Source organism: Fusarium pseudograminearum, chromosome 1 (assembly GCF_000303195.2).
Source record: "Fusarium pseudograminearum CS3096 chromosome 1, whole genome shotgun sequence".
Classification (NCBI taxonomy): Eukaryota; Fungi; Ascomycota; class Sordariomycetes; order Hypocreales; family Nectriaceae; genus Fusarium; species Fusarium pseudograminearum.
Window position 1 is genome coordinate 378,569 of NC_031951.1, and position 12,390 is coordinate 390,958.

General features: G+C 50.2%; 4 protein-coding genes across 4 annotated transcripts; 2 read left to right on the forward strand and 2 right to left on the reverse strand.

The window, feature by feature from the left end:
* Positions 1-3,085: 3,085 nt before the first annotated feature.
* On the reverse strand, positions 3,086-3,979 carry FPSE_06877 (uncharacterized protein; the record flags this gene model as incomplete). The annotated part of the gene is made up of 1 exon (XM_009259995.1): positions 3,086-3,979. The coding sequence occupies one exon, from the start codon at positions 3,977-3,979 to the stop codon at positions 3,086-3,088; it is 894 nt and encodes a 297-aa protein (XP_009258270.1).
* A 433-nt stretch (positions 3,980-4,412) lies between these two features.
* FPSE_06878 (uncharacterized protein) lies at positions 4,413-5,633 on the forward strand (the record flags this gene model as incomplete). Its single annotated transcript, XM_009259996.1, has 5 exons — positions 4,413-4,429; positions 4,483-4,688; positions 4,736-4,804; positions 4,854-5,323; positions 5,373-5,633. 5 exons carry the CDS (start codon positions 4,413-4,415, stop codon positions 5,631-5,633), a joined length of 1,023 nt encoding a protein of 340 aa, XP_009258271.1.
* A 422-nt stretch (positions 5,634-6,055) lies between these two features.
* FPSE_06879 (uncharacterized protein) lies at positions 6,056-7,615 on the forward strand (the record flags this gene model as incomplete). Its single annotated transcript, XM_009259997.1, has 2 exons — positions 6,056-6,183; positions 6,235-7,615. The coding sequence occupies 2 exons, from the start codon at positions 6,056-6,058 to the stop codon at positions 7,613-7,615; spliced, it is 1,509 nt and encodes a 502-aa protein (XP_009258272.1).
* A 646-nt stretch (positions 7,616-8,261) lies between these two features.
* FPSE_06880 (uncharacterized protein) lies at positions 8,262-11,453 on the reverse strand (the record flags this gene model as incomplete). The annotated part of the gene is made up of 1 exon (XM_009259998.1): positions 8,262-11,453. One exon carries the CDS (start codon positions 11,451-11,453, stop codon positions 8,262-8,264), a length of 3,192 nt encoding a protein of 1,063 aa, XP_009258273.1.
* Positions 11,454-12,390: the final 937 nt, after the last annotated feature.

Below are 12,390 nucleotides of genomic sequence, written 5' to 3' on the forward strand. Positions count from 1 at the left end.
AAAACCCTTTTCTTTTTTTCTGATCCCCCCCCCCCCCTCCAATACGTTTCGCTGTGCCCGAGATAGTAGAACCCCGAGTTGGTATAGCGTGTATTTTGGAAACAAAGGTGGAGAAGACGTTGATAAACAGTGATGATGAACATCAATTGTTTATTATTACAGAGCAAAGAGCTTGGCATCTGGACTATGACTGTCTCCCCCATGGGGAAGGACGATGAAATCGTGGAGAAAGAGGGTCTCATGTCAAAAGGTGAGGTGATTGCTAGCAATAGTTACAAGGACAGAGAGGAAGCTATCACGTAAAAGAAAACCAAGGTGGTCCTAGACGATGACGTTTGTAGTGTTCCACAATGTTGTGGATGTGGTTTAACTCGTAGACTCCTTGTTAGCGAGTCGAGCCTACTCTCCACAGCTGAGAGTACGTACACCTTCTTACTCGTCAGAGGCTGAGTTTTCATTACCTACAGCTAATTTCTACCCCATCATTTTACCCCAGTAGAGACTCAAAGAAAATCGGGACACGATCCGGCGCGGCGTCTCCAAAGTTATGGAGAAACCCCAACATTCCGTAACGACACGACGAATGGACAGGCACACGATATCCTCTTTTTTGTGGAATCAGGAGAGCCTTTAATTACATTTATCTACCCATGGTCCAACAAGATAAATCCTCCATATCAAGTGCTGCTACAGAAACACTCACCTCTCATCTTTTGTCAGGTTCACTTCCGAATTGGAGAATCTTTGGAGACGCATATTCCCAGTCTCGGCATTCCCGACACACGCAAAAAAAAACTCTTCCTCGGCAGACGCAGCGTGAGGCTGTCGACTCCAATTTACCCGTAAGCAGTATCCTTCTGGAACGAATTATTTCGCGCATACGCGTTACGGTTGGTCAACGCTTCCCTCCCTCCCTTGCAAAGTTACATATCACAATTCGGGGTTACTTACCTTATCCCTGTAAGGGTTAGTGTAGGGGGGGAGGATTGCATGACTGACCCGACGGAATCCCATCGGGAAACCCTCCGCGAGTTGTTATCAGTCTGGGCTTGTGCACTGGCTTGTCACAGGCGAGTTTAGATTGACGAGGCATTTTTACCTTTTATCTAGCACTCTAAACGCGACGTTGATAACGGCAAGCGTCGGGACGGTAGATGAAACCCAGCGGACACTTCCCCAGTTTATCGTTCAGCCGTTGTCAACCTATCCAAACTTAATGTCGCCAGTGGAACCGCTTCCGATAACGGTAGTAACCTAAACGGAACCGCCGATAGTAAGACCAACGGGTAATGTTCCGTAACGACACAACATCGTCAAATCATCCGACACTGATAGAACAATTCATGCTTGGTGTTGCAATATCCGATATGAGTATGGGTGCAGACACGGGCCATGACCCGATGGCTTGAGCACGGTATCATGCAAATAATTCCCTCGTGGAATATAACACACAATATCCTGCAATCTGGCCTGATTACAAGTCGGGTCCGTTCTCTAAAACGTCTGTGGTCTTTCATTAGGTAATTGTGTGATCGTGGCAGGGATGGTTTGGATCTCCAACGCACGTGTATCTGATGATCTGCACTGTCAACTTTGGTCTATGAGTCTGGACTGAGTCCAAGTGGCCGTGCAACTCTATTAGAGGTTGTTTCGTAACAGTATTCATACTGCCCCATATAATACGAGCTGTCCTTCGGTGGACTCGGTATCATGTGGAGTTGAGAGGGCCGAGTGACGACGAGCCTCGATAGACTCATCCTGGCAAAGACCCTTAGGTAGCCTTCTCCAACGACATCCATGATCATCAATATTTACGGAACTGACATGACGTCTTATAGTAGCAATAGATGCCAAGGATGAATCACACGACAGAGTTGAAAGCTGATATCAACCAGGACCAAGTCAGGTATTTGACCTCCCAGGTGGGTTACATTAAAACCGGTACTGATTTAGTGGTTGATAAAATATTAGATCACTCTTAGTATATGTATGGCCTAAGGGTGGACTAATGATTTCGTCTGTACGACTTTAAGTCCCTATTTTTTAGTAATCCGCCTGCCTCCCTACCCTATCCACAAAGATAAGTGAACTATCACAAGCCACGGCTTTCCTCGGACGACACCCTTCTAATCTAGACCTTCGACTAAATCACTTCTTCCGTCGACTAAACTCACGAATCAGGCAAGTAGATGGAGATGCCAAGTGCCAAGAGATCGATGTCGGGGTCCAGATATCCGAACTTCTTGGCCTCCACGTTTCGCCAGGTTGATGTCTAGGCGTTGATCCACTCTATTCCTCGGACGATGCACAGACATGATGGACGATCCCAGAGGAGATTCATCGCGACCGCAAATGAGGCTTAAAGGTTTTCAGTGAGTGACCTGTCTTGGTATTCTCAGGTTTGTAGCGTATCTACTAGGGGTGAAGAATGTTTTGTATATAACGACACACTGTCGGTATTTAAGAGATTGTCTTTGGTTAAGATTTATCAGATACAGACACCCAAATGCATTTAATGTTGCCTAGGTCGTTATTATCTCCCAGGAGTAGTCTTGACTTTCTCTGGCCTGGGGCAGCCGCGTTAGATTGCACCCGTGTATACAGTACCCAACTAGACATCCTTCATCTTTTTCAGAAATCAACAATAGTAATAGATATTGAAGAGGGAAAATAAGATACGGAGGAGAGAAGGAAGTGACCGCTGAAGGATTACCCCAGAAATGAAGGCAGTACATGATACAACAGCATGCTTCTTTGACCCATGACCTTGAGCTACACGGTGTAGAGCAAAGTCAGAGTTGGTGTTAAGAATCCATATATAACCACCAGTCAATGCATATTCGTTACTACTAGACAATAAGGTTGTTATCACAAGATCCAAGACTGGGAAGATTCTGTTTTCGTTGTTTTCCCTCATTCAACGCAGAATAACTCATAGACCGATAATTGAACCATCCTACCCGGCACCGGATATACTGAGCCGCCTCGGATCCCATCCAAGAAACATCAAAGACCACAAGAAGCAACGATTGGAAATTCCAAATTTGTCTATTTTACTATTTCTTTACATCCCTATACCATTAATCTAAGCCAAAGTAACACCAGCATCCTTAAGAAGCTGCGCCAACTCCGCCCTCTCTTCACCCTCCAACAACTCAAACGGCTTCCTCAACCCACCCGTCTTGAAACCCTGCAACTCCATACCCGTCTTTATACCAGCTCCGTAATGATGCGCCTCGAGAAACTTGCACACTGGGAAAATCTTGCTCCACAGCTCACGACCCTTCTTGATATCGCCATCAACAGCGATGGCGTTCCACAGCTGGACTGACAATTCGGGGAGAACATTTGTGGTGCCCCAGACTGATCCCTTGGCGCCAGCGCAGAGACCGTAAAAGGTAAGAGTATCCCATCCGTTGAGCGCTGTGATGGTGTTGTGGTGGTGGAAGAGAAGATCTGTAAGGGCAGGGGCGTTGCCAGATGTGTCCTTGAGATACTTGACGCCAACCTCTGAAAGACCAGCGATCTCAGCTGGTGATAGACTAACACCGCTGGCGCTGGGAATGTTGTAGTACATGATAGGAAGACCGCTCTCCTTGTAAATCTCTTCAAACATACCCCTTAGCTGCTTCAAGTTGGGAGCATCGTAAAAGGGAGGTACAATCATGGTAGCAGCGGCTCCAACATCAGCAGCGTGCTTGGCAAGATCAACGACACCGGAGGTAGTGAGATCGCCAATACCAGCGACGACGGGGACACGGCCAGCTGCAGACTTGACGACTTGGGCGAGAACATCTTTACGTTCTTGCACGGTCAAAGCTGTAAATTCGCCAGTGCTGCCACCGGGGACAAAACCGTGGACACCAGCTTTGATTTGTCGTTGGATGTGGGCGTCTAGGGCTTCATAGTCAACAGAGCCGTCGGCTTTGAAGGGTGTGATGAGAGCGACGAGAATGCCTGTGAGTTCTTGAGGAGCCATTTTGAAGAATATGTTTGAGAATAGATAATATTAACTTGAGAATGTATCGTTGATCAGTGTCTATTATATGTTTCTTTTGTCTCTATCTCTACCGAATCCGTTATACTCCATGACTATCATTTTGGTGTTGGTGTCAAAAACAGGCAAGTCTCGACGACCCGAAGCTGTAAATAGTGGAGCATGACATTTATTTGGGAGTCGTCACTGAAAAGGGTAAGCTTCCGCGACGACCATTACTCATATACTACATAGGTGTATGCATTATTAAACCACTGGATTGGCAATCAATCAAGGTCAAGGTCATCATTCCCCGCCATGTCGTGATTTGTAATAATAATCTTGGTAAATCTCACTGTAGGCATAAATAGTTTTACCCCTCTCAGTGAATCTTTAGTGGCATCACCGCCTAAACAATTCACACCAAAACAACAAAATGACTTCCATCTTTCTGTGAGACCACAACCACATCATTTACTTATCGCGCTTACTAACAATGATTGCAGAACTGGTGCTTCGGGTTACGTCGGTGGCCAGCTCCTTCGCGAGCTCACCAAAACGCACCCCGAGTACAACATCGCCACTCTTGTGCGCGGCAGCCACGCCGCCGAGACAATCGCACAGGCGTATCCCAAGGTGCGCACTGTGGTAGGTGACTTGGATGACAGCGAACTCGTGGAACAAGAGGCTGGAAAGGCCGAGATTGTGTTGAGTACGTGGTTTCACGAGAGGTGTTGGTGGTGGTGCTGACTTGGACAGATGTCGCGTCGAACAAGCATATTGGCTCTCTGCAGGCCATTCACCGAGCATTGAAGAACAAGTCAAGCGGTGAGTTGACCACTGAATCAGTGTCGGACATCCCATTAATGATGAACAGCGTACTTGATTCAAATCTCGGGCGCAAGTCTCCTTCCAGTCAAGGATCTCGCCTCTCCCTCATTCAAGCCCGGCGAACCATCCGACACTGTCTGGGATGACCTGGACGCTGTCTCATCAATTAACGATCTCATCCGCAGCCACGGTTCTCGCGTGGTAGACAACTACATCCTTAAAATCGCAAATGAGACACCTTCTATCAAGACCGCCAATGTCTTTCCTTCCATCATCTACGGAAAGGGACAAGGTCCTGTCAAGCAGCGCAGCGTGCAGATCCCCGCTTTGGCCAAGGTTGCTCTTGAACGAGGCCACGCTGTGAGAGCGGGTAGAGGTCTCGCAGCTTGGACAAACGTTCACGTTGCAGATCTTGCGAAATTATTTATTCTTCTTACAGAGAATGCAGTCAAGGGTAACAATGACGAAAAGATCTGGGGAGAAAACGGAATTTACTTTCCCGGTTCCAACGAAATTGTAAGCACCCACCACTGTACAGATTTATCACAATTACTAACATTCACAGACCTGGGCCGACATCTCAGACAAGGTAGCTCAAGCAGCAAAAGATCAAGGACACATCAACACACTAGAAGTAGAAGAACTATGGAAACCCGAAGTAGACTCTGCCTTGCCTGCAGGTTCAGTCTTTTTCGGCAGTAACGCACGAAGCAAGCCCCGTCGCGCTACAGAAGTCTTGGGGTGGAAACCCAGCGAGACAGGACTAGATGTAGAGATTCCTAGAGCTGTGGCTCAAGAGGCAGATGCTACGAAGGCCAAGATTTGAGGATTGAAATGAAGAGTAACTACTTGAAATAAACAATATTTTGTTATCTTTGAGTGTGGTGATCAAGTAATAATGTTATCTTGAACTGTTGGTGATAGCAACCTAAGAGAGACGCGATAAAGCGTCACCCACTGAAAGCGGCCCCTCTGCGGGGAATGTTTAGTGCGGGGTCGCTGTAAATACAGTGGATGTCCCCCCAGGCTTCACCTCCCTATCTTGTCCGTCAGGTGATGGCCACATGCGTGTTTTTAAAAAGAGAAGGCCACCGCGAAGCCATCGCTACGGAACCGCTCTCCATTCTGATCAAGTCTGTATCTATCAGAGTGATCATCAGTCAAGATCTTCAAGAGTACAAGAGACTCCTCCCCAGACCCTCACTTCATCCATCTCACCTCTCATCTCACAACATCACTCATCTCATCATGTCTCCCCCCTCAATCTCCCTCACTGCCCCCAACGGCGTAAAATGGTCTCAACCAACAGGCCTCTTCATCAACAACGAATTCGTCTCATCATCCAGTTCCCAAACCCTCACCTCCATCGACCCCGCGTAAGCCCCTCCCCCACCTCATCTCACTTAACCCTCACTAACACTCCTCAGCACAGAAAATGAAATCGCTACCGTCCAAGCAGCAGACGCCCAAGACATCGACAAAGCCGTCAAAGCAGCCAAAGCAGCCCTGCGCCACTCCTCATGGAAAGACCTTCCCGCCTCAGACAGAGGCCAACTGATGGCCCGTCTCGCAGACCTTATTGAGTCCAAGAGGGAGCTTTTCGCTACTATTGATGCGTGGGATAATGGAAAGACGTACATCGAGACTCTCGAGAACGATCTCGTTGAAGCCGTTGGCGTTATCCGTTACTACTCCGGCTGGGCTGATAAGACCTTTGGACAAACTATCAACACGACGCCTCAAAAGTTTGCATACACCATTCGTCAGCCCATCGGTGTCATCGCGCAAATCATTCCATGGAATTATCCTCTTTCCATGGCTACGTGGAAACTCGGTCCAGCCCTAGCTTGCGGAAACGCAGTCGTCATCAAAGCAGCCGAGCAAACACCTCTAAGTCTTTTAGTCCTGGGCGAACTCATCAAAGAAGCCGGTTTCCCACCTGGCGTGGTCAACATCGTCAATGGTCTCGGCAAAGACACAGGCGCAGCCCTAGTGCAACATCCTCTAGTGGACAAGATCGCATTTACAGGGTCTACAGCGACAGCTGCCAACATCATGGGCGTAGCAGCAAAGACACTCAAGAACATCACCCTCGAAACAGGCGGAAAGTCGCCTTTGATCGTGTTTGACGACGCGGAGATGGACCAGGCGGTTAAATGGTCGCACTTTGGCATCATGTCCAACCAGGGGCAGATCTGCACCGCTACATCGCGCATTCTCGTGCAAGAGACTATTTATGAAGAATTCATCAAGAAGTTCATCGATACGCTCAACACGGTGAGCAAAGTAGGTGACCAGTGGGACAAGACAACGTACCAGGGCCCGCAGGTATCAAAGGTGCAATACGAGCGAATCCTAGAGTATATCGAGATTGGCAAGAAAGAAGGCGCAACACTCGCAGCAGGCGGCGGTCCCCTCAAGATCAACAACTCAGACAAGGGTTTCTACATTTCCCCCACAGTATTCACCGACGTGAAGCCCTCTATGCGCGTCTTTCGCGAAGAGATCTTCGGACCAGTGGTTGTGGTTTCTACCTTTAAGACAGAGGAGGAAGCTATTGAGCTAGCGAATGATACGACGTATGGTCTAGGTGCTGCGGCGTTTACGACCAACCTTGAAAAGGCGCATCGAGTCGCTGCGGCGATTGAGGCGGGAATGGTCTGGATTAATAGTAGTCAGGATTGTGATCCTAGGGTGCCGTTTGGAGGTGTTAAGCAGAGTGGGATTGGGAGGGAGCTTGGTGAGGCCGGGTTGGAGGCGTATACGCAGATTAAGAGTGTGCATATAAATATGGGAAATAGGCTGTAGATTTAGAGAGATAATAGATGGAATGAATTATGTCAAGTGTCGAGTTGCGATTGATGAAGGTGTTGTCATGGAATTGTGTTGGTTGAATTGTGCTGTTCTTATAGGTGGTGTTACAGTGGTTGGTCCCTGGAACATTCCACTAAAACAACAAATTGCACTGAAACAACTCTCCCATGGTCACACCTCAAACATTTACACTCACGTCACATTCACCAATAACCAGACAGAAACATATTGTAGAGTAGAGCTTCATTTTGAGTTGATATATATTATCATAACTAATTTGACAAAAAAAAAGTATGCATGTCTAAAGACTGAGCAAGTACATTCGGTCCAGTTATTACTGTACCAGCGTTTGGTGAAGATGGGATATGATCGAAACAAAAGACAATAAAAGCCAGAACAAAGAGGATATAGTGTATGTTAAAAGACCCAAAAAGAAGAACCCTTCCAAGAAATTCCCTATGACCGAGCAACAAGCAAATTCCCAATGACCGGACCGAGCGAAAACAAAGAACTGATTCGCAGATAGAGAAACAGTTCGCAGTGACCAAACGAATAAAGAAACGTCGCAGACTCCAAGATATTTCCCAACCAGAAACCCAAAGCATTCATCATCTAACACATGACCGATAAAAATAAAAGATTAAGGCGACTTTGTAATGGCGTACTGCTGGAGAATATCAACAGCCTCTTCCCAACCTCTTGAAGCAGCAATCTCGGTAGCAGATCGGTCAAGCTCATCCTTGACATCGAGATCAAAACCGGCCTTTTCACCGAGGAGACGGAGGATCTGCTCGTCGCCGTTCTCGACGGCTTGCATGACGCCGTTCCAGCCGCGGTACAACTTGTTGGGGTCCGCGCCGTGCTCGAGGAGAAACTCGAGGATCTCGCCGTCGCCGCGGTATCGGCGGAGGGCCTTGACAACGGGGAGATGCTCGCCGGGGGCGTTGATGTCGGCGCCGCCCTCGTTGATGAGGTACCACACGATGTCCTTGCGGTCTTCGCGGATGGCGGATGTGAGAGGAGAGAAAACACCGCCGTTCTTGTCTTCTACTGAGACGCCGGCGTTGAGGAGCAGCTTGACGGACTCGAGCTGGTTGGCTACGACGGCCATCTCCATGACTCCCTTGAAGGCGCGGGGCTCGGCGAGCACAGACAAAATGCGCTTGAGGATGGGGGGGTTGCGGACGGCCATGCAGACGGGCCAGTCTTGACCGCGGACGTTGGGGTCGGCGCCGTTGTTGAGGAGGTAGTCGACCATCTCGATCCTGTTCTCTCGGATGGCGGTCGTCAAGGGAGAGTGACCCTTGGGGTTCTTGTCGTTGGGGTTCATGCCCTTCTCAAGGAGCCATGTAAGAGCCTCCATGTTGTTGACGCTGACAGCAGTCTCAACAATACCCTTGGGCGAAGAAAGGTTGGCACCAGCCTCGACAAGACGAGGGAGGTATTGAAGACGGTTGTGAGTAATGCACTTGAATGTAGGGTACTCGCTAGCAGGGACGTTGGGGTCGGCCTTGTTGGCGAGGAGGAGGTGGAAGATGTCGGGTCGGTTGTCACGAATCGCTGTACACAAAGGAGTGTAGACACCATCCTTCTTGAGGTTGGGGTCGACCTTGGCGTTGATGAGAATCTTGACCGACTCGATGTTGTTGACACTGACGGCGAGCTCCATAATACCGGGCGCCTTCTTGGGGTCGGCGCCGTGGTTGAGGAGGACCTGCAGACATGCTGACTGGTATGTCGAGGGCCAGAGCATGTGCTTGGGACCAGGCAAGTTAGGGTCAGCGCCGTGGTCGAGAAGACTCTGGACGATGTCGACGCGAGAGTTCTGGATAGCCTCGAAGAGAGCAGTCTTTCCCTCGCGACTCTTGCCGTCGGGATCAGCGCCGTAGTCGAGGATGAGGTCGATGAACCTCTTGGGCGTCTTCTTGTTGATGGCGCTGCTGAGGAGCGTCTCGCCAGTGGCGGTCAGCTGGTTGGGGTCACCTCCATAGATCAAGAGGAGATGAGCAAAGTTGACCTTGTTGGCCATGCAGGCAGCAGCAAGGGCGGTCTCGTTGTCGGGGCCGATTTGGAAGCGGGGATCGGCGCCATACTTGAGAAGAGGGACGGCACCGGCGATGAATGATCTCTCGACAGCAGCGAAGAGAGGAGTGACGCCATCGCGGTCAATACCGTTGGGGTCAGCACCGAAGAGAAGAAGCAGACGGACAGCCTCAGAGTCGGTGTTGAGAACAGCCTCCTTGAGGGCGAGGTGATCAGGACCTGTGTTGGGGGAAACACCACGGTCGAGGAGTTGCTCGATGAGCTTGTGGTTCTTACCGCGGACAGCGCTGATGAGAGCTGTCTTGAGGTTGGCGGCGTCAGCACCGACAGTGTTGCGGGGGTTCCAGCGGGGCATGCTGAAGGGGTCGGCCTTGATGCGGACAGTCTTGGTGCCGCCGTTGAGATCAAGACCGGCAAGCTCTTCAAGAGAGACTTCGCTATCTGATATTTGAGTGTGCTGCGACCGTGTCTCGTGGTGCTCATCAAAAGTGCTCATGCGATCAAAGGTAGCTGTTGTGCCAGAGTGGTATCGCTCATTGGAGTGCACTGAACTGGCACCGTTGGGTTGATGATGGCCGCTGAATGAGCGCGCATCGTTGTGGATAGACGCAGCCATGGTATCGGTATGTAGAGAAGCAGTGCCACCACCAGCCCAAGGTAGAGGGGGCAGAGGAGGCTGTGAGTTGATGGACATTTGATGGCCCTCCATACCGCGATGAGCAGAGGCGGAAGACGGCCTGTACTGAGAACCGCCAGCGTCGGAGACCTTTGATCGGGGAGCGACACCAGCGCGGGAGTCCATGCGGTCGAGAGCAGCTGCGAGACCGGTGTAACCAATACCGAGCTCATTCTCAATCTTTTCGTTGCCGAGACTCCACTGGAACATGAGAGCGCTCATGCGCAGACTCTCGCGTGTGCGGCCGAGGGCGTTGATCATCTTTTCGATATCGTTATCGCCAAAGATGCGACCCCATCCACGACGCATGCGACCCATGGTGCCCTTGCGCTCATTCTCCAGAAACCTGCCGAGCATCTGATCGAGGAGCTGAAAGTCTGCTTGTGTGACGCGGAACTTCTTGCTCAGCTCTGAGATGACGTCGGCGGGGAAGGTCTGCTGGTTACGGATGCACTCGCCGAGGCCGGCCTCGATGGAGAAGAGGATCTCGCAGGTGTCGAGGAAGTCGTGGGCGAGGACGTCGAGGCCGTGGGGTTGCTTCGTCACCATTGTGAGGTACTCGAGCATGCGGACCGAGATGCGGTCGCCGAGGGCGGTGGTCTTGTGGCATAGCTCCAGGCATGCGCCCTGGGCTTTTACTGTGTTGGCCATGACGTTGCTCTTTTTGCTGTTGAGCGATCGGGGAGCTGTGTTGCTAGGAACAGACGAGGTGGTGACAGAGGGTGCCTGTTTGAGAGAGGATGATGGCGGCGCTGTGGCTGACTTTGGTGTGGGTAGCACTGTAGCGCTCCTTGAAGGACTAGCGGGAACGTAAGCCTGGGCAGAAACTTGCGCGAGGCGCTTCTTGGTGTGAGGAGGTGTGGCCGGTCGACCGGACGGAGTGAGCTCAGGGAGAGAAGACAGCAGTGGTGACCGTGACTTTTGTTGTTGTTGCTCAGATATCGCTGTAGGTCTGGTAGGGCTGGTTGGACTGCTGGGGAGACCGAGTGCTTCGTTGGAGACGAGCGAGAAGGATTCCCTTGGACCAAGAGCGAGAGCTTCGAAGAAAGAGTACTCCTTGTCAGTAGCAGGAATAGCAGGAGCAGGACCCAGAGGAGCGATTTGTGTGGTCATTATTAAAAAGAAAGAAGAAGAAAAGAGCGAGGGGGGGAGGATATGGGCTCTCTTAGTAGTAGGAGAGGAGAGGAGGGGAAGTGGAAAGCGGGAGCAACAGGCTTTATGGCGCTTTAATCGAGAATGAGTATGGTCTTGTGGTGGCAGTCGAGTCGAGGCCGCAAGCCAAGCATATCTTGTATGTCGAGAAGGCGGAATAACATGCCAGTCAGCTCTCTACCAGGCAAGGCTTCAGGCTTTCAGGTCAGGTCCAGGTCAGGTACCGCACTGTAATCTAGCGGGGACCCTAGTTGGAAAGTATCCGTACGGAGTATGGTATGCGACTTGCTCTATGCTACCCGGTCTGGAACTAAGCAAGGGTTCTAGTCTAGAGCTGAAGGGGAGAGGCGTTTTTTGTCCAACAGGTTTAGTGCTAGTGCTGGTGCTTGGTGCTTGGTGTTGCGTAGACGGATCTACCGGAGTGGACTGCCTGGAACAAGGACCAGGTGTGCCACTCCCTTTTTCGTCTGTCGCTCTCTTTTTTTCTCGCGCTCTCTCCCTACAGACACAAAAAAATGATCGATGTGATTTGGAAGGGAAACCCCTGCTTCAGTAGTAGATCGGCGCTTTGACATGGGTCTAAACATGGGAGGGGTTGTACCCCTGGTCGTCAACAAGTGCCATTTGGGGATTTATCTCTGTCAGTGTTGCTGTCAATTGACAGACCAGACGGGGTTGATTACTGTTTTTGTACAAGTTTAGGTATCGATTATGCTATTAAACCGGGTTTATTTTAAATCAAGGCCTTCCACTTGACATGCTGGACATGATACTGCAAGACGATGATACATGGTGTTGAGCACGAGATTGATGGCCATTACCTGCGAGGGACAACCCAAATATGACAAATCAATAACTTGCAGTGCAACAATACACAATAATCAATAGATGGATGCGC